Here is a 23,497-nt window from a genome sequence, read left to right as displayed (position 1 = left end):
GATGTAGGTATACCTAACATAACTAAAATATTTGACTTAAAAATGACAAAATAAAGGAATAGAGGTGTGGTTATCATGGCGCTCGTTATAGAGTTGCCAATAGTTAGGTACATATTCTGGTTGGAAGGATGTTTCTGGCATCATTTTTCTAAACGATTAAATTTTTATGGGTGCTTTAAGAAACTCATCTTTATGAGAAGAAATTATGTTATTAATTGCAGAAAAATAATTCGTATCTTCCTTTACAAAGAGTCCACACCTGTGGAGTAACGGTCAGGGCGTCTGGCCGCGAAACCAGGTGGCCCGGGTTCGAATCCCGGTCGGAGCAATGTGCCTGGTTGAGGTTTTTTCCGGGGTTTTCCCTCAACTCAATACGAGCAAATGCTGGGTAACTTTCGGTGTTGGACCCGGACTCATTTCACTGGCATTATCACCTTCATATCATTCAGACGCTAAATAACCTCAGATGTTGATACAGCGTCGTAAAATAACCCAATAAAATAAAATAGAAAACCTTTACAAAGAGCTATAGACCATGACCAAGGCAGATTGCTTCGATCATATCGCAATATAAATTTTCTTTAAGCATGTAGGCAGAATTGTCTGTCACCAAGAACATAAATTTCTCATGTCTATCTTCTCTTGGCCAAAGGAAGGGTATAGCATCTCCAGCAAGATAAACTACAGTAATTCGTCTTCTCCAGCACTTTATATAAGATTAGTTGCGGTCTTCTGTTTGTATGGACTGTAATTTACCCAATAGGCCTATGACGTTATTAATGAGAGCTAACAACTATATTTTTACACAGTCAACGACTGTGAAACAAAAGCAGTGGTTACCATTTTCTATTTTAATATCTTCAAAATTGTTTTCGTGTAATTGAGTCAAACAGTTATTGCACAACATCTATTCTTGTGATATATTCGGTCGCTAATGTCCTCAAGGAAGCCTTAAAGTTGCAGTTTCGTAGTAGCCTACGTTTCGTGGTACATTTGCCGACGCTGATATCTCACATAAATTAAGATTTAAATCTCCACTACACTATCTACCACAGTAGGGATAAATGGTTATACCTCTTGTTTGTTCTACTTCTTTTTACATTTCCTAGATTAGCTGCAGAATAATTGTGTTGAAGTGAGTGCTACTACTTGACGTCACTTGTGTCAAATCTCCATAAAATTACCTTATTGCAGGAATAGGGCCTTTTCAAAAGTTTTAGAATATTGCGAAGCTTTTGTACATTTTAATAAAAACATGAAACAATGCCATTTCTTAAGGTATATGTACACCCACAAAACGCAAAAAGTGATGAAAAATTAGAATTTTCGAAATATAACTATTTTAATAGTGAATTTTCTCCCCTTAAATTTGATATAAGAATTTTCGATTTATGCCTTATGGTTTTTCAGATAAGTCCCATTTTCCAAAATTCTGCTTCATCAGCCACGGTCACTTCTACGATGATCACTCCAAAAGTAATGCGCAACATTTTTTAAAACTTATTTTTTTTTCTAAACCTTTGCAATTTATGGAGCTCATAGATACATCCTTCCTGCATAAGGAAGTTGAAAGGTGTGGGGATTATGTGAAAAAGTGATGTATTGTTCCTGAAGGATGTATCTACATTCTATGAAAATAGGAAAGCTGTAGGATAAAAATGTAATTTTTAAATAAATATTGTGGATTACTTTTGGGGTGATCCTTGTAGCAGTCAAGCATTGCTTGTAAAATAAACTTGTTTCTAGTCTCAAAATAGATGCATAGATATCAGGGCATGGTCATTAGATTAAAAACACTTTTTTATATAATAAATTAATTTATAATCTTTTACTGTTAGTCATAAAACTGTAAATTTCTGTCAGTGATGTTTTACGTCATTTTAATGAGTTCAAAAGTAGGAATTAAAATTCTGAGGAGGATGGGCATAAACCCTCGGACAAACACCATCGCAGGATTTGTAGCATCAATGGACAATAAGGACAAAAATGCAAAAAAAATTCAACACCTGAAGTTACAACAAGGAGGAGGTATTTGAGAGGCAGAAAGAAGCTGAAACTGGACCGACATGAAGCTGCTTAAGGGGTGACATATGATGATGCAGTCTTCTAGGCTCTGAATGTTTGTGGTTCATTTCCTGTAAATAGTAATTTTAGAATATTTAATTATTTTAAACATGATATCTCGGTCAAATGTGGTGATACCAAGAAAATATTTGTGTCATTTTGAAGCTTGAAATGTCCCCCAGTGCCTGACAATGAGTAAAATAACATTAATATAGTTAATAATGATCTATGGAATTTTTACATGATTTATGTAACATAAAATATTAGTATAAGTTGCATATATGGTAATATTTAATTAATGTAAATAAAAATTAAAATTGCTCTATGTCAGGCACTAAAGAATAGTTTTAGCTATAAAACAGTGAAAAAACTGTGACTCTATCTTAAAAACTGCATGGGCTATCATGTTTCAAGTTGTATGTCAAAATTATAAACAAAATAATTTTTATAAACAATTTAGACATAATTTCAAGGGATCTGTTCACGTCATTCTCTTTCTGGTACCATTCTTAATTGTATAAAAATTTTACAGAGGAAAATTATGCAAAACAAATTTTTTTGTATGTAAAGGTGTACATATATATTAACAGACAGGTATATTGAAGTCAGAAGAATACGGTAACTTTACTAAATGATTTTGTCAAAAAATGGAATAAAGCAAATTTCAGAACTATATGGATTCCAATATACCGCCCCATATTCCATTAGTGGGCGAACTAGAGTTCCTTGGCCCTATCGCTTCCCTTCTTCAGTGTTGGTGTTATGAGTCATTCCACGTCAAATCGCACAGCAATAAAACAGGACCTTCTCGTAAATGGTAGAATTTTTTTTCATGAATTCCAGACATCAAACAAGGAGACCCGTATTGTTTTATTTGTAAAATTATTAATTATTTGTGTAGTTATGACTATTTGAAATTACGCAAATTATGCGCGCACTGTTACAAAAACTCACTTGGAACTCTGTGTCTACATATAATTGAGATTTTCTGTTTGGCGCATTTGAAAGACTAAATACAACACTTTTTTATTACTTTAGGCTTATCACAAATAAATTTAAAATTTGGCCTAATTTTTTAATCATTTATTTTTCAAAGCAAATATACTATATTATAGAGCCAAGTTAAAAATCTGAAAGAAATATGGACTTGTTCCCTGATGTATTATCTGTAAACTACTGCATTTAGAAATATGGGATCTGCACACATACATTTGTAACAATTTATTTTCCGGAGGCATGCACGCACTCGCGATCCCCAGCTAATGAACTGCTTGTGGCCGTGGGCTAGAAGGCTGCATTCATTCATCAAATAATTAATACCTTAAGGAACAGTAAATATCTTATCTAAAGTTATTTTATTATTGTCAGCTCAGCTGAGAGGGGGAGCCCTTCACAAAGCTGTATGTTTATACTGTAATATTGCCAAGTGTTTAACGATAGCAAGGCTGGGTAAGGCAGTAAACTTTATGACAGTAAACAGATGGCAGGAGACAAAATATAGAAGAAAAAAATAATCAGTCAGGGTTTGAATTTCATGGAGTGGTGTGACTTTTATACAACATTAGTGACAGCAAAGATCGCGTAATATATAAGAAGTGTTTAAATCCATTTGACCTTCCTTATCACGCTTTTAAAAAGAAAAATACACTAAGACGCGTAAGTCGCGACTTATTGATAAAGCTCAATTTAAAGGAGTCTTTGAATGTGCAAATATGTGATTCGTTCCGTAAAAATCAATCAATTTCCAGATAGGTCAGGTGAAATTACATGTGAAGCCGGTTGTTCTTGTGATATTAAAAAACATGAATCAAATGAAAATGCGGACAGAGAAAGTGATTATGCCAGTTCTTCTTCTAGCAGTTATATGGATAAAGCGCTAGAAATCAGTAATATTGAGGAATTAAACAAGAGTGTGATGTCAATAGAATCCCTTATTAAGAAAAGAAAACTACAACGAAAACGATACCCCCGTGGAAAGTTTAAAAAAGTAAAAGACTCCCTAGAAGTAAAATTTTTCATGTAGAAAATGCATCGTCATCCCTTCAAAAGTCAGCCATATTTTATTTTTGACGGAATGCAAAGAAAATATACAACCAGAAAATTACATAGTTATTGCAGACTTTTTTGAAAATTATTCATTTGTAATAGAAGATTAAGTACAAGGTGTGCATTGGAACAAATGCCAAGCCACAATATATCCTTTCGTAGTATATTTCAAAGAAGATACAGAAATTCGTCACAAAAGTATTGTTATCTCAGAAAGCATGAAACATGACACCGATTCCTTTCACTTTTTTCAATCCGAAGCAATCAATTTCTTAAACCAAGAATTCAACGATATGAAAAAAATCATCTACTTTTCCGATGGATCAAGTTCACAATACAAAAACAAAATAATTTTAAAAATAATTTTTTACATGAAGAGGATTACGGAATTAGCGCCGAATGACACTTCTTTGCAACGTCGCATGGTAAAGGTCCATGTGATGGCATTGGAGGAACTGTTAAAAGATTTGCCACGAGAGCCAGTCTATACAAGATCCTATAACAACACAAAAAAAAAAAAACTGTTTGATTGGTCACAAAAAACATTTCTAACGTGTCATTTATATTTTGTCCATTGAATAAGCACAAAGACCACACAGCAAATTTGCAGGCCAGATACATAGCCTAATCAAAAACCAATAACTGGTACATTAAAATTGCATTCTTTCACTCCGTTGTCAGAAACTGAAGATTTAGTAAAACAATTTTCTTTCGAGAAAGAAAGTAGGCGAATGAAAATTTAAAGTGTAGTGTGAATGAAAACAAACGTTTAAAAAGCATAATGTACAAATATTTGAAGATATAACAAGTAAATTAGCAGTATTTTCTCGAGTGACTTGATCCATACTGGGTGTAATGTTGCAACATTCACTCGATCATCCAGCGCCGATAAACCTCCCAGCGCGCTTCAACGCTTCCCTTCCACTGCTGCTGCACCGACCGCTACACATTTTGTCGTGAGTAATTAAATTTCCATTAAACTATTGGAGATCCCATTGTGATTTTTTCTGGAATTATTAAGAATACTTCAGTGCACCTAGTAGGCATTTTTTTAGATTTTTAATAGGGCTATTTCACATTGATATCTAACTTCTAAAAATTGAATCATAAAAAAATATTTGTAATAATTATATTAAAATTAGTTAGTAAATATTTAACAAAAGACGGTACTTTAAGCTTTTAAATTCATTAAAAAAAAATTTAACATCAATATCCTCAGAAATATGACACTTTAAAATATGTTGCATTGTGCGTCATTTTTAACGAATTTTAGCATGCAATATTTTAAAAACATGTGGACTTAAGAGGAAATAAAAACACACTTGTTGCTTTATTAGACCCATAGACTTTGTAAAAAAATATAAATGCAATCAGAAATATGAAGGTCAAAATTTGTATAATTTTGTGCGATTTGACGTGGAATGACTCTTATACAGGTTGAGTCGTAATTGTGTAATATAAGAAGTATTGTATATTCCAATATAAACAGAGTTTGTCACATAAACGTATAGCCTTGAAGGCTTTGTTATCGATATATGGGATCACTGTGGAATGCGCGATTTGGTGTTACGTCGAAGCTATATCAATTGCTCTGACTGCACTCTACAGTACACAGTAAGCACAATTATTGTTATTGAAGAGAGAGAATGATGGTGTGACATTTTGATTTTAAGGTAACGTTTACATTCTTTAGTTAACTCTTATGTTATGTTTCGTTTTCATTGTGAATGGGCTTTAAGGCTTCCCATACTTTCCCAGTTATGCGCATAATTGGTTTCATACTCCCATCCAAGGTTGGAATGGAATATAATGACTGTTAAGTTAAATTCCTAAGTATTTAAAATTTCTCTCTTAGGGAACCTTTCACCATCAATGTAGTAGTGAATACCAATTATTTATTTCGTTAGGCCACCGATCCACGCCTTGTTCCTATTTTTATATTGTTTATCCCACTCTTACCCACATCATGAAAATCTCTCTGTAATGTCACTCTGTTTCAAGAATCTTATTTTTTGTCCATCTCTTTTGAGGTCTGCCAATGGATATTTTTTCCCTCGGTCGATAATTTAGAATTGCCTTTGGAAATCTGTTGTTGCTCGTTCTGTTGACGTGATTTTTCCAGTTTTCTTGATATCGCCAAAGGTTTTCCACTGGTTCAGCTTCGAGTTCCTCCATGATATCCTCATTCCGCTTGTGGTCGAATTTAGTATATCCCACAGTCCTCCTCATGAATCTCATCTCAGTTCTGTGATTCTGTTAATATCATGAGCTCTTACGGTATATGCCTCAATTCCATAAAGAGAGAACTGGTCTTGCGAGAATATTATACAGGAGGATAACTAATAATTCTGTATATGATTGTTATCAGCAAATAGAGTAACTTGAAACTTTATACGAATAAGTAAATTATTTATATAAATTAGAAAGAGTAGAGGCTCGATGACTGGCCCCAGACGCACCTCCTAGTTTACATATGTACGAAAAACCTTACCGATAGTTCATTGCCAACTTTAACTTGCTGAGATCGCCCATCTACAAATTCACGAATCCAGAAGATTATTATTCTATCTACCGTAAATCTATAAACAATTTCATTTATTGAACGGTGCAAATAGCTCGGAACATTCTCTATTAATTAAAAACTTAATTTTTAAAACATGTTCATACAGTAATATTCCTTTTTCTCACCCCCTGTAACTGTTGTATATAGGGTTTCTTTATAAAATTAAAAAAAAAGAACTACAAGCAGTGTTGAATATTTTTCACTCCATTTGTATATCAGATACCAGTGATAATTATTGCAGAATAGTGATTCATATTAAGATCTCGATTACGAAATCCTTTCAGAAAGGTTATTGGATTATGGTTCATGACTCATTGGCAATTCTATTACAGTAGCTGTCGATTACAAAGACACATGGAATTGAAGTCATGGGTTATCATTTAACCCAGCACATCACAGTAAATGTATTTGGATTTGATATTGGATATCGTTTTGAAGATTCTTCTAAAAATCTTTTCAAGGAAAAGCACATATTTTACAGTTCTGTACGAGTTTCTACGAAATTGTTTTACATTAGTAGTTTGAGGTGTACCAAATTGCCGATTCTCCGTTGAGTTTCACCGATACTTACAGCCGAGAACCAAGTTGCGTGTTTCGTCTTTTTTAATCTATATTATTCGATACCATTTCGTAATGCTTATGACAACCCATTTTTTACATTATTATCTCTTAGCAACTGTAAATTATCTTCTGCTTGATTTGTTGGGAAGATAAATGTAACACCAAATGAATTATTACGGATTTGTTTTAATAATTGTTATGACAAGGAATTATGCAGGGCGTAATGGTTAAAAATGTCACGAACAAGTAACACAGCTTAAATAAGTAGGAGTCAGTGAAAAAAATTCATACACGTGTGTCAGAAGTTAGTGGTACCGATTAAGGCACAAAAAATATTGCACAGTTAATTACCAACAGAATTTCTTTTTGCTAGAATAAAATCCATACTAAAAAAGCTTGAGTTCGGAATTGTAACTGTGAATCTGAAGGTATTACTCGTACAAATTAAAGCACCTTAATGGACCTCTTCAATATTCAAGAGCTTAGCAGAAGATTCTAAACAGATTATCAAGTTACACATTAAACATCTTGCCATAAAAATAAAAATTTTGAAAAAAAAAAAGAGTTTATTGCAACATTATTCAAGAATGAAGTATCGTTCTACACAACAGTTATTCCGGCATTAAATTTTTTCTTTAAAGAACATCTTGCAAGTTTCCAGCATTCATTTCCTCCAGTTCCCAAGTGCTACAGAGTCATGACAGATGATTAGAATGATGCCATTGTCATAGAGGACCTGAGTTCTGAAGGATTCACTACACTCGATCGCCTGAAGATTTTGGGAATGCCCGACTTCTGGGAAGATTTCATAGTATGTCTCTAGCTACGAAAAGGGTAGCCTATATCCTGAAAATTTCCAAAGATAACAGATTCTATTATGAAAACTACATTTATGAAGTCTGTGATGCAAGAATGGCGTGGTGCGTTAGAATTTTCGTTTGATGTTGCACTGAAAGAAACCCAAAAATACTTCCCTGAAGATAGCATCTCATAAAAATTTCTAAGTCTGTGATACATTTTTGAATTTATGGAATAGGTAATGCTGTGAGATATACTATCAGAATACTCGTTTCATTGAATCAAAGACTTCAATTGGAATTGGTTTCTTGTTTCAGTTATGAATTTCAGTAAATTGGACATTTGTTCTGTGTTACTAAAAGTGTAAAGTTTGTAGTGTATCAAGTTTGTTATAATATGTTAAAACTTATGGTATTTCTGGTTTTATTGTGGATGTAAGGTTGCTTTTCTTTACTCATTATCTTGAATTGATTGAATATATCTATGCGGTGTTCAATGCTCTGTGTGTATGGAATTACAATTGAGGCGGTAGCCGGAAAAGGGGTCCATAGGTCTATAGGCCCTTTTTCGGGAGAATGTTTAATTCGTTTCTCCGTGTTCAAATCTACTTGCTTACGTAGTTTCGTTTCAATATCTCGTACACAGAGGGCAGGGTAGCTAATTGAATGAACCCATGCACTCTTGCGTAGTTGTGGAATGCAGTAAACACGAACACAGTCAGTTTGATTATTAATTGGATGAACATAAAATTCTCTCCCTTTCCTAATTCGCGCTGTTCTTCTTACATAAGAATTGCCTAAAAGCAAACATTGCTATGATCTCATCGCCACTCACCGACTCTGCGCTATATGGCCGCACCAACAAACTTTCCACTCCACTCCACTCCTCAATTTTTCGAAAGGGGTAAAGCGCCGCTCGACGCTTCCATTGTAGCCGCAGACGCTAGACATGATAAAGGAGTAAAAGTTTAATAGAGTGCATCACTCGACCTCATGCTAGAGAGTAAGGAACATTGAAGTCATAATAATGTCCTCAATTACTTCAATTTTTAATTTTTATTTTCAATACTAAACAAATAATGTATGTCAGAAATAATATCAATGTTCGGTAGTACGTGTAGGTGTAAGCAGCTTTCTTTTCTTTCACGAATCTTAACAAATCTAGCCTAAGGAGTCGACTGATGGACAGTCTTTTATGTTCAGTTTTCAAGGATTGCAACTGCTAATGTAATATTACCTGATACAGAGAATGGTATATCTAAAAATAAACTTCAAACTTTTACAGCAGATCCTTCAAGTGAGAAAATGGTCTCCTATTTTTCAGTTTGTGTATGTATTTACGTATCAGTATTTGTTTTTTTCTTCCAATGCTTCGTGACGCAATATAGTATGGGTACATATTATTTTCCCTTAGAGGAATATATTATATTATTTAACGTGAAGTATTGTTAATTTATAAATAAATAGTCATAAAATCATAACTATATAACACAAATATTTCTAATTTCAAATAATGTTTGTTCCTTATTTCTTTGTTTTCATACAAGTTATTACATAAATTCATTACAATTTATTTAATTCTGATGATTATTATTGTGCATGACGTATAACATAAATTGTCTCATTGTATGATTGTGATTTTTCCCTACAACTACAATTTCTTCCTTACTGTAACACTTTCTACATCCCTGCCTAGGGTCTGTTTCATAAAAGGTAATAGTCTTGTAAAACTAGCGTTTGATTTGATATCTTGTCTAGTTTTACAAGATTGTAGTTCATAAACTACTCCTGTACGTTGCAAGTAACAAGTTGCATCAGGTATTGTTGCAAGTCTTTTCAGGACAGTGTACAAATGCCTTGTTTCATAAATAACTACTACTTTTAAGATGCAATGATAATAATAGCTAAAGCGTACTAGTCCGAAGTTAGTAGATACAAGTTTACGTTAAGTTTTCTGAAAGTGGTCTAGTGATTCAGAAAACAATGAGTTTGATGTTTTTCAAGGGCGACATGGAAGGTTGTATAGCTTAAGAATAAACGTTATATTCGATACTTATATCAATTTAATGAACAAACGATTTGCTTTCTTTTGTAAAAGTTGAGACTGCGGGTGTTTCCTGTAACCCATGTTCTTTTATTTTCTAAAAATTGTTTGTAAAATAATAATAATAATAATAATAATAATAATAATAATAATAATAATAATAAATTTAATAATGGTAATAATTAGAACAATAATGACAATAATAATGATGACGATAATAATAAAATTACAACTAAACACTCAAGCTGATTATAATCAAAGCTTAAATGTGATAAATTAATATATATATATATATATATATATATATATATATATATATATATATATATATATATATAAACCATAATGTCAGTACAAAATTAATTTAGACATGTCTAGGGTAAAAACATACTCTATTCTTGTCTATGATTGAATCCGTAGGCGTACGTTTGCTGCTTGAGTGAGGTATGAAGTAGCTTCAGTACCTTCAACTGCATCATTATTTTCATCATCAGTAATTTTTCCAGGGAATCAGGCATCTTCAAACTAGTTTGATGGTGACCCTTTCCATACAATGTCCAAAACCAACTTCTAAATTTCATTCAACACTGCCACAGTTTTCTGTTTCGTTTATGTTTATACATATTATGTTGTAGGGTTATGGTGTTTTACTTAACTCTGCCTCTATGCATCTCCACAGCTTTGCACTACTGCTAGTATTTATTCCTTGGAACTGGCTCTGTACTTGAAGTCAGTTCATGCATCTCTTTCCACTTCTCGGCTATAAGTTGTTTCATCTTTTCCACGGTAAAAGCCTAAAAAAGAGTGTATTTATTTTCATTTATTTTGTGTAGTAATATGACATTCGCGTGCTGTTTCCCAGCCATGTTAATTCGCGCTCTGTGTTGTGCTGTGGTGCTTATTTCTCAATTGACGTCACGGGTGTTGTAAGACGGCTCTAGTCATACAAGTGTACGGTGCATTTTTGTGAAACAGGAATAACAAGAATTTATTCCTTGTATCCCTTACATTAATAACTTGTTGCTTGTAGCTTTGTAACTTTCATTAAACAGGCCCCTGAACGCTGATTAGTCGTATAGTTACATCCAGACTTACAGAGCGGAGAAGGTGGTATATCCAGTAACTTCAAAATCATAAGTAGCCGTGCTGATTTCGTGACATCAATACACTAATATATTACTGCTTTAATTTATTAGTAGTAAATTTTTAGTTTATGGAAATCAGTGTGGTTATTTAAAGGAAGGCTTTAGACTGAACCGACCAAAAATGACACTTTTCAATTTTAATAATCCATTTAAATTTTTCCGTTTTTTTTCTGAAACAGAATAGGCCTATATGTATAATTGAGTAAAATTACCATTTACGCCCTTGTATGACATGTTTTGAATCGTGTTACACGACATGGCACCGAAAATAAAATTTATTTTTATTGCTGTTTTTCTCAAAACGATATTTTGCGATCTTCAATGTTCCTTTTCTCAGACTCTACAAGTCTAGGGTGACCAGATTCACATCGATAAAAAAGAGGACACAAAGCTTCAAAAAGGAGGACATTGTTCGAAAAAAGAGGACAGAAAATATGTATTTAGGTTTAGGCTTATTATACTTTAAATTACGTCAATATCTATTTTATTACAAAATATTTACAGTACAGATTTAGGCTTACATCATATTTAAAAGTATATTAATATCCTGTTCATTACAAAATAATTATGAAAAAACTTAATAAAGATTTTACAGTTAGCTACATATGAAAGTCAAGTTAACTATAATTATTGAAGAGGACCGACAATGTATATTTAGATTTAGGTTTAGGCCTGCATTATACTTAAAATTATGTCAATACTTTATTACAGCATGCTCGTGATAAAACTTAATAATATAAAATGATTTTATAGTTAGCTACATCATATGAAAACAACGACTATAACTAGGGGCAAAGAGATTTATAATCGTTATATTCCGTCAATGCTGCTACCACCTACAACCAAATTGCTTGAAAAAACGTCAAATCAGATAATTTCAAAATATCAGACATACAAGTTACGAAAAGGAGAACATTTCTTCATTTTTTTTAAATCCGCCCGGACCACGGACAAAGACCTAAAAAGGAGGACATCTCCGGACAAAAGTGGACGCCTGGTCACCCTATAAAAGTCCCATTTGATTCAAATTGTACACAGATACTTATTATACTGTACTTATATCAAATAAAGAACAATTGTATTAATATGTCATAATACTCATTCATATTGCATTTTAATTTTTTTTTTCGATTAGAAGTGTTGAACATTGCAAATAGACCTAATGTTTTATGTAATGATAATAAAGAAATGAGGTTCTCTCTTCTAAGATTGTCACGTGTGGCTCCTAACATGTATGAACGAATATTCACACTTCTGATTGCGATAATTTTTTAGAAAAGATATAGTAAAGCCAATGTTTTGAGTTACCAAAAAACGCAATTTTAAAGAACTTATCAACATAGCTAAAGAGTTCAGCCAATCATAATGTAATTCATTTGACATACGAAAGACATACGTACAGTATAAGCATTTAGGAAAATTTGGTCATTATTTGTTGAGCAATTTGGAAGAGAAAAAATTAAATTGTAACCTGTGAGTTTTGGTCACTTCAGCCTTTAATCTCCCCGTAACCCCCATAAATCAGTTTTCCAAAGTCGAAACCTAGCTCAATCGCTTTCTCACAACCGGAAACGGTACATCACCCTACTTCATGGAAATCTTTACTGCTATTTACTTACTTACTTACAAACTTACTTACTGGTTTTTAAGAAACTCGTAGGTTCATTGCTGTCCTCACCTAAGCCCGCCATTGGTTTCTATCCTGAGCAAGATTAATCCAGTCTCTATCGTCATATTCCACCTCCCTCAAATCCATTTTAATATTATCTTCCCATCTACGTCTCGGCCTCCCCAAAGATCTTTTTCCCTCCGGCCTCCCAACTAACACTCTATATGCAATTCTGGATTCGCCCATACGTGCTACGTGCCCTGTCCATCTCAAACGTCTGGATTTAATATTCCTAATTATGTCAGGTGAAAAATACAATGCGTGCAGTTCTGTGCTGTGTAACTTTCTCCATTCTCCTGTAACTTCATCTAAGCCCTTAATATTTCCCTAAGCATCTTATTCTCAAAGTGAGAGTCAAAGTTTCACAACCATAAAGAATAACCGGTAATATACCTGTTTTATAAATTCTAATTTTCAGATGTTTTGACAACAGACTGGATGATAAAAGCTTCTCAACCTAATAATAACAAGCATTTCCCATATTTATTCTGTGTTTAATTTTCTCCCGAGTATCATTTATATTTGTTACTATTGCTCCCAGGTATTTGAATTTTTCCACCTCTTCAAAAGATAAATTTCCAATTTTTATATTTCCACTTCGTACAATATTCTCGTCACGAGACATAATCATAGAATTTGTCTTTTCGGGATTTACTTCCAAACCTATCTCTTTACTTGCTTCAAGTAAAATTCCCGTGTTTTCCCTAATCGTTTGTGTATTTTCTCCTAACATATTCACGTCATCCGCATAGACAAGCAGCTGATGTAACCCGTTCAATTCCGAACCCTCTCTGTTATCCTGAACTTTCCTAATGGCATACTCTAGAGCAAAGTTAAAAAGTAAAGGTTATAGTGCATCTCCTTGTTTTAGTCCAAAGTGAATTGGAAACGCATTTGACAGAAACTGACCTGTACGGACTCTGCTGTACGTTTCACTGAGACACATTTTAATTAATCGAACTAGTTTCTTGGCAATACCAAATTCAATAAGCATATCATATAAAACTTCTCTCTTAACCGAGTCATATGCCTTTTTGTCTCTAGTGCTGTTTTCAAGATAAAATTATTTAGAAATGTACAAGAATCGCTTGTTTGATAATATACGATTTTTCTCTTCGAACACGTAGTAGGTGCTTATTATGTTAGTAATTACTAGGAAAGAATGTGTGCTATTATTATACTGGATTAGAGTCCTGATAGCAACTTGTGACATATTATATTGGATATCAATCATAAGGTCAAGTAGAAATAAATACATTAATTTTGATTTGATCCATACAGCACAGTAAATTCATCTGTATGATATTCGACATCAAACATCACTAAAAAAATAACTTTTATTTTTCGCCGGAGACGCTTATGTCTTACAGCTCTGTGCTAATTTCTACAAAGTTATGTAAATCTTATTAATAATGTTGTAATAGTTGCAACTCGATCATATAATCAGCATAATATATTTTGTCAATTGTTTTTAAAATGGTTACGTTTAACGGCAAAATTAATCCTAAATTCATGTTTCCGAATAAGGATTAGTTTTTATTCTCCATGCAGATGTAGAGTCCATAAAGAAAGTCTCTATCAGTAAGTTAGAATTGAGGTGCACTATGAGTATTGAGTCGATTAAATGTCTCATTTTTTTTTTTACACAAAATACTCGAAAGTTAAGAAATGTTGACAAATTTTTTTGGTGAGATACCGGAGAGGGAAAGTGCATTTCCCTCTATTCAACTGGATTTTGCGACAGCAAAGTAGCCAGTTATTCTAAGGACGAACCTTATAGAGTACTTTAAGATAAAACTATCAGCAGTGATGTGTGACTCCCAAGATATCCCCAACTAACCTCTTGCGAACTCTATCTCCGGTAAACTCTAAAAATGTGTATGTACAAATACAATCCATACATCCTAGAAAAAAGAGAAAATAGCATCAGTTAAAGAGCGCTACATTTCTCAACCGCAGAAAGTGTTTTAGCACCTCTTGTACACATGCGAAAAATGTTTGGAACAAGAAGAGAGACAGTTTCAGCATTTTCTTTCTTATTTGGGTTGAATACATGATGACTTTACTCCTTTAACAATATTTTACGTTAATAATTTGGGCATGTATTGTGGGTCTTTATCACCATGGCATGGCGCGTCCTCATGTTGCGGATCGAGGAGACGGCCTCCAGATATGGAGGGTAGCTGTGAATATATTGAATAAGCAGTCGCGGACAGCTGATGAGGGGTGGTCCTCCAGCTTGGGGTTTGGCAAAGGGTTAACAACCCATCACCGTAAAAGAAAAACAGCTTGTTATGCAACCTTCAAATAAGCCTCGGAATGGGACTGGTTCTCTGGCACGACCACAGCAAAGGAATAAGGTTCTGAGATTTGATACTTGAATGTTACAAGTCTATATAGAACAGGAGGGTACCATTAGTTGCAAAAGAATAAGGTGCTTAAGAAAATATTTGGGGCTAAAAGGGATGAAGTTACAGGAGAATGGAGAAAGTTACACAACGCAGAACTGCACGAATTGTATTCTTCACCTGACATAATTAGGAACATTAAATTCAGACTTTTGACATGGGTAGGACATGTAGCACGTATGGGCGAATTCATAAATGCATATAGAGTGTTAGTTGGAATTCCGTTGGGAAAAAGACCTTTGGGGAGGCCGAGATGTAGATGGGATGGGAAGATAATATTAAAATGGATTTGAGGGAAGTGAGATATGATGATAGAGACTGGATTGATCTTGCTCAGGATAGGGACCTATGGCGAGTTTATGTGAGGGCGGCAATGAACCTTCGGGTTCCTTAAAAGCCAGTAAATAAGTAAGTAAGTAATAATTTGGGCTCTGTCATAGCAAAAGTCTACGAAGGTCTCCTCCGAGAGAAAGGTGCCGCGTTGCGGTTTTTCCACAATCTAATCTACAAGCCGTTAATGTCGTAATATTATGTCAGCAAAAACATTTCTACAAGGCTATCTATTAGCAATCTTAAAATTTGATTGTTCTTAATCTATTTTTAGGAGAAAATATTACTCTTAATAACGTATTACGGCCTACATATGCTTTTTGTGATAAATAAGACAATGAAATATACCACGTCTAATAAATCATTGTAACGAACAGGTAATATATAGTTTCGACAAAATACATTGGTTACTCAGTCCAAGCATTCAACGTGACCTAGACGTGTGTCGCGTGAAGTGCGTAGTAAGTGGTTCCCAAATGGCAGAAGAAATAATCTCTCTCAATCAATTACCAACAGATTTTCTCCGTACAAAAACCATATCCATACTAGAAGAGCTTGACTTCCAAATTGAAACTCTGAAACTGAAAGTATTAAAAATTAAATCTTCTTCATGGACCGCTTCAGTATTCAAGGTCATGGCCGGAGATTCTACAAAGATTATCAACTTATACATCAAGAGTCTTCCTATAAATTCACAAAAACGCCAAAAACAATATTGTAGCACGTTTTTCAAGAATGAAGTCCTATTTTACACAATAATAGTTCCGGGATTCAGTACCTTCTTGAGAGAACATTTTCCAAGATTCCAACATTCGTTTCTGCCAGTTCCAAAGTGCTACAGTGCCGAGTCAGATGGTGAGAATGATGTCGTTATCATGGAGGATCTCACTTCCAGAGGATTTACTATACCCGATCGCCTGAAAGTTTTGGGAATACCTGAACTCTATTTAGTAATGGAACACCTGGGAAGATTTCATGGTGTATCTCTAGCTATGAAAATAATAGATCCTGAAAATTTCCAAAAGATAAGGGAGCCTTTGACAGAGTCAGCATTTATTAAGAGCACGTTGGACGAATGGGGTGATGTTTTAGAATTTTCGTTTGACGATGTACTGAATGAAGTTCAGAAACAATTTCCTGAAGATAGTGATTACGTCTTAAAGTGGAAGAGATTTAGGAATGGTCTCGTAGATCGGATGACTGCGTTATGTCACTCTTACCCTGAAGATGAACCTTATAACGTCATAACACACGGAGATATGTGGACCTGCAATTTTATGTATCATTATCCCTCATTACCAGCAAACCATGGCCCAGATGAGATGCGTTTTATCGACTTTCAGCAAATGAGGTATACATCTCTTGCTATGGATGTTGGGCGAATATTTTTCATATGCATGGACAAGCAGACAAGAGATGCTCATCGTGAAGGCCTTCTTCGTTGTTACCACAGTAGTGTGTGTAATACTTTGAATCAGTTTGGTTGCATGCCTGAAGGATTCTTCCCCTTCGAAGTTTTGGAAGTCCTTCTCAAGAAGTGTGCTGCTTACTCAGTTGGAGTCACCATGTTAACTCTGTCACATGCACTGAATGAGTGCGAAGGGAGCGAAGAAGATATTAAAATTGAAGGAGATGAATCATTAGTATCCATTTTAATGACTATATTCACTAGGAAGTCAGAAGAATGTCGTCGAAGGATATTGGAAGTAATACAAGAAGCAGTTGACCGTGGTTATATGGACGACTATGCAGAGTGAAGATGAAGCGGTGAGGCAAGCAATTCATACTTTTATGTGGTGTTTGAAAAGCATATTTAGTTAAATAACAATAAATTGTTAGTATTTCTTTACGAAAGCAGTGACAGTGCACTACTACTATTTATTGTTATAGATAGGTTTTACATATAAAGGGCTAACAACTTACAATAATAATTCTGGATGGACACAATTTGGCACTTTGGGCTGCAAGAGTTTTTAAAATAGCCTTACGTAATACCTTATTCTATTTTGAAGTTAGTTTTTCTAAATGATTATTATATTCTTGAAATTATCTCCACGACCTTTTTGTATTTACTCACATTAGTTGCATACTGTCACCCTCTATAAAGTCACTTAAAGTACCGCGTTTCATAATTACTACTACTACTACTACTACTACTACTACTACTACTACTACTACCACCACATGCACCATTATTACTACTGTCACTATTACTGCTCCTTCCACCATTACTATTATTACTTCCATAATTACTACTACTTTTACAATTACTACTACAACAATCAATTACTACACCTTCCACCATCTAATACTCCTCCTTCCACCATTACTCTATTACTACTCCTCTTCTCACCATTATTACTAATCATTTCACAATTACTACTACTAACTTTCCACTAGTACTACTACTGCTCCTACCATTATTATGACTATTACACCTCCCACCATTATTAATACTAATCCTACCACTATTATTGCGACTACTCCTACCACCATTATTACTGCTACTCCTTCCACCATTACTACGACTATTCTTTCCACTATTACTACCACCATTATTACTGCTCTCCTACCACAATTATTACTACTACTCTTTCCACCATTACTATGATTACTCGTTTCCCCATTACTACGCCTACTCCCTCCACCATTACTACGATTACTCTTTCCACCATTACTTCGACTACTCCTTCGACCATTACTACGACTACTCCCTCCACCATTACTACGACTACTCTTGCCATCATTACTACGACTACACTTTCCATCATTACTACGGCTATTCCTTCCACCATTTCTACGATTGCTCTTTCCACCATTACTACGGCTATTCCTTCCACCATTTCTACGATTAATCTTTCCACCATTACTACGACTATTCCTTCCACCATTTCTACGATTACTCTTTCCACCATTACTACTACTCTTTCCACCATTACTACGAATACTCTTTCCACCATTACTACGACTACTCCCTCCACCATTACTACGACTACTCTTTCCACTATTACTACGACTACTCTTTCCACCATTACTACGACTACTCTTTCCACCATTACTACGACTACGCTTTCCACCATTACCACGACTACTCTTTCCACCATTACTACGACTACTCTTTGCACCATTACTACGACTACTCTTTCCACTATTACTACGACTACTCTTTCCACCATTACTACGACTGCTTTTTCCACTATTACTACGAATACTCTTTCCACCATTACTACGACTGCTTTTTCCACTATTACTACGAATACTCTTTGCACCATTACTACGACTACTCTTTCCACTATTACTACGACTACTCCCTCCACCATTACTACGACTACTCTTTGCACCATTACTACGACTACTCTTTCCACTATTACTACGACTACTCTTTCCACCATTACTACGATTACTCTTTGCACCATTACTACGACTACTGTTTCCACTATTACTACGACTACTCCCTCCACCATTACTACGACTACTCTTTGCACCATTACTACGACTACTCTTGCCACCATTACTACGACTACTCTTTCCACCATTACTACGATGACTCTTTCCACCATTACTACGACTACTCTTTGCACCATTACTACGACTACTCTTTCCACTATTACTACGACTACTCTTTCCACCATTACTACGACTACTCTTTCTACCATTACTACGACTACTCTTTCCACTATTACTACGACTACTCCTTCCACCATTACTACGACTACTCTTTGCACCATTACTACGACTACTCTTTCCACCATTATTACGACTACTCTTTCCATTATTACTACGACTACTCCCTCCACCATTACTACGACTACTCTTTCTACCGTTACTACGACTACTCTTTCCACTATTACTACGACTACTCCTTCCACCATTACTACGACTACTCTTTGCACCATTACTACGACTACTCCCTCCACCATTACTACGACTACTCTTTCTACCGTTACTACGACTACTCTTTCCACTATTACTACGACTACTCCTTCCACCATTACTACGACTACTCTTTGCACCATTACTACGACTACTCTTTCCACCATTATTACGACACTCTTTGCACCATTACTACGACTACTCTTTCCACTATTACTACGACTACTCTTTCCACCATTACTACGATTACTCTTTGCACCATTACTACGACTACTGTTTCCACTATTACTACGACTACTCCTTCCACCATTACTACTATGAAAATATGAATTGTTTGAAAACTTCATATATTTGCTTAACGCTCAAATTTTAATTACAATTTTTGAGAAATAACTTATTCTTTGTGATACTGAAAAAATCCGTCTCCTGAGAAATGTAGAAAACGGATTTTTGTACTTTCCATTTGATGTATATTCTGGATTGCGGTTATGAATGTAACTTGACAAAGGAATTGAATCATTGCTTTACGCGTAAAGGGTATCACTATAAATTATGTGTGATTCTACCAACAATATATTTTAAAAATTACTGAATATCAGGCATTTACATATTACTCTTTCATTTTACCTTGATAAACATAATATATATAATGTCAGTGGTTCCCAACCTTTTTTGACTGGCGACACACTTCATTGAAGGCCCACTATATCGCGACACACTTATTTCTTTTTATTGATAATAATAATACAATAATCACAACCAGTGCCTTTCTTCTGGAGAAAAATGTGGTGGAACTCTGTGTAGAATATTTTATAGCGGACGGGGAGATGATTAGACCTACTGTTCACTGCACGGGAATTTTGTCGTTTTTAAGCTTCTTTTCGTCCAACTAAGACTTTCAGGGTGCTATTCATAGACATTTCGTTAGCCCGCGCTACGAGCGTGCTAAACTAGCTCCGGCTATCGACTGGTTACTTGTACAGGATTCATATCATATCATATCATATCATATCATATCATATCATATCATATCATATCATATCATATCATATCATATCATATCATATCATATCATATCGTTAACACTGGTTTATGAATACGAAAAACGTTAGTTCGCTGATCATCCACCGGAAGCCCGCACTAATAATGTATATGAATACGGCCCTAAAGGTCTAAGCGAAATTCAAAGAAAAATTATATTAAAAACAAAATTATTCACACGTATTTCGGTCTCATCACGAAAAATGCAAGAAGGTGCCGGAACGCCGTTTATGCGCTTTCCGCCAGAAAAAAAAGCACTTATAACTCCTTTGTAGTGTCGGACATCCAGTGTTGTAAATAGGTCGATGTTAACAAGCAATCGAAAATTCTGAAAACACAAGCAGCAACTTGAGCGGCATTAGAAGAAAACAAAGTTATGTGTCAAAACTCCCAACCTATCTATGCTGGACGTCCGATAAAAAATTTTTATTACGGTATCGTTTTTGAAAACTCACCTGTTTAAATTAATGTTAATGTGGGTTGTACAGAGTTATGGTTGACAAACCAACACGTAAATCATCTTCAAGGTGCAGCAGTCTGTTCCTTGTTTAGATTTCACTATTTTCATGGTAAAAATGCTGACTCACTTATTATGGCGTTGAAAACGGCAGTTATAAATATATTCTAGTTTATTCGGCACCATGGACTGATTTGACAAAAATTTCCATATATAACATACTCAGGATTTTCTGTACATTCATTGCCACGCCACGTAAAACCATATTGCAAGTATTCATCTCTAAATTTAAGAAGCGCAGTACGTTTTTGTGAACCCTGAACGGAATTTTCGCTCACATTATTTGAATTAGATCTGTTGTCATCTGAAGCAGTAATTATGAGAGGGAGAGACCGATTTATTAGCGAAGTGATATCTCCATATTTTTATTACATGTATTCGCGGGGATGTTCTGGCGACTTCGTTAGAATTAGCTTCCCACACAGGTGTTTCGTCACTTGTCAGAATCGGACAGATTTAGGGCCACCTTGGGCAGGGTTCTGCATTGACACTCGTCGAGGCGTAAAATCAGAGAGTTAGACTGGACCCGTGGGAAAGCAACTGCAAGCTTGGGTTTTCCAAAGAACGGGTATTCTTGTGAGATATACAAACTAATTAGATGTTATGGGAAATCCAAAGTTTAAATTTAGAGATGACGTATTTCGCGCCCAATAAGGAGAAATCTTGGTCCAGCTTATGAGGTCACTTTGGACCAATAGAGACTAGATTTTAGGCCGGTTAAGTGACGTAGTTTTTAACCAATAGGATAGTTAGTTTTAGCGTAGGATAGGTTTTTATAAATAAGGGTGACGGGGAGCGGAGATGAACACACAAGATCACATCGTGTCGGCGGCCCTACATACAGGGCGCGAAGGACAACATCTCATCGTGTCGGCGGCCCTACATACAGGGCACAATCACTACTGCTTTTCGTGTCGACGGCCCTACATACAGGGCAGAATAACTACTTCGTTTCATGTCGACAGGATAACTACTTTTCTTCGTGTAGACATCGCGACATCTTTTTTTTTTGTGTCGGCGGCCCAACTTAATAGTCTTTCTTCCGGCGAAGACTCGATAGATAGAACTTTGTCATCGGCGAGACCACTCGTCAACGTTTAGGAGCTTCGATCATAGTGTACTGGACAGAATATTGAATTTATAGTATCGGACAGAGCTTATTCAGAGCCGCCATCGAGTCGATACAGAAGTGCGACCAACGATTGAATGATAAGTCAGCCGGAAATACATACTCTAGGGTTTACCAAGTGAATACGACAATAAACTTATAGTTTTGGAGTTTACACTGCCTTTTATATAAGTAGCCGGCTTGATATTATTCCCGACATCATCCTACACCACAACCGTACCTCGGCTACCCTGAGCGAATCTCACGCAACACCGAGACGCACCCACCCTCAAATGGCGCCCAACGTGGGGCCACAATAACCACCCACCCTCACATCTAACACAGAACTTGATTCCGATTGTCTTTTTCGAATTAAAAATTTGTCCATGATAAAATCTGAATAAATCACTTTTCATAAAATAGTCGCACTATCATCTGCTCACACGTATATACTGAAACTGACTAATACGTTCTGACGATTCTAAACTGTTTATTACTAAGTGGGAAGAGTAAACGAAATATTAAACGTTGCTGCAGTGATCACTTGCATTCGAATTATCGCCAGGCAGAAAAATTAAACCGAGCATTGTTGCAGGTGTTTATGTTCCATTGGTAAAGTCTGTCTGAAAGTAAAGATTTCGTTCTAAATTAAAAAATGCGTTGTAAATAGATTTTCTGGATTATATAAAATGTATTTTTCAATTTCAAAATTTCGCGACACACTCCATGCAGCTGCGCGACACACCGGTTGGGAACCCCTGTATTAAGTGATAATCAATTTGGTTTTCGAAAAAAAAAATTAAGTCCAAATAATGCACTAGGCTATATCAAATTACTAAAAAAATTGTTAGAGTATTATTTGATCATTTGATACAGAGAAACACGCTCTCTTAATTGAGAAATTAGACTTATTAGAAATCAAAGATAATACTTAAAATTTAATAAAATTGTATCTCAGCGACAGAATTCAAATAAAGAAAATTGACAGTTATTGAAGTGAACCTTCAGTTATTATTATTGTTATTAATATAGGTCTTCCCTAAGGCACAGTTCTTGGCTCTATTTTATTTTTAATATAGAGAGTGTTTTTGGGCTAGTGTTACTAACTTTCAGGGATGATGGGGAAGGGCACATGTATCAATTTGAGATAAGGAACCCTAGTCCGGAAATGACTGAGTCGAAAGTTACAAGCAAAAATAGTTGTGAGGAAATGGAATAATTTTATTCCTCTGTACACCTTATTTATGTGTATTCATCTTTACACATACTGTACTCATCTGACGTTGTTCAAGTTATCTGCAGTACTTACAGTATTCCGTTGAGTGCGCTGT

The 23,497-nt window shown here is 35.0% G+C and overlaps 1 protein-coding gene across 1 annotated transcript; it reads left to right on the top strand.

The window, feature by feature from the left end:
• The first annotated feature begins 16,068 nt into the window (after positions 1 to 16,068).
• On the top strand, positions 16,069 to 17,391 carry LOC138705678 (uncharacterized). Its single transcript, XM_069834259.1, has one exon. The coding sequence runs from the start codon at positions 16,104 to 16,106 to the stop codon at positions 17,382 to 17,384; it is 1,281 nt and encodes a 426-aa protein (XP_069690360.1). The 5' UTR covers positions 16,069 to 16,103; the 3' UTR covers positions 17,385 to 17,391.
• Positions 17,392 to 23,497: the final 6,106 nt, after the last annotated feature.

Source organism: Periplaneta americana, chromosome 9, assembly GCF_040183065.1.
Source record: "Periplaneta americana isolate PAMFEO1 chromosome 9, P.americana_PAMFEO1_priV1, whole genome shotgun sequence".
Taxonomy (NCBI): domain Eukaryota; kingdom Metazoa; phylum Arthropoda; class Insecta; order Blattodea; family Blattidae; genus Periplaneta; species Periplaneta americana.
Note: the sequence above shows the minus strand (reverse complement) of the source record. Positions and strands in the feature narration are given on the sequence as shown.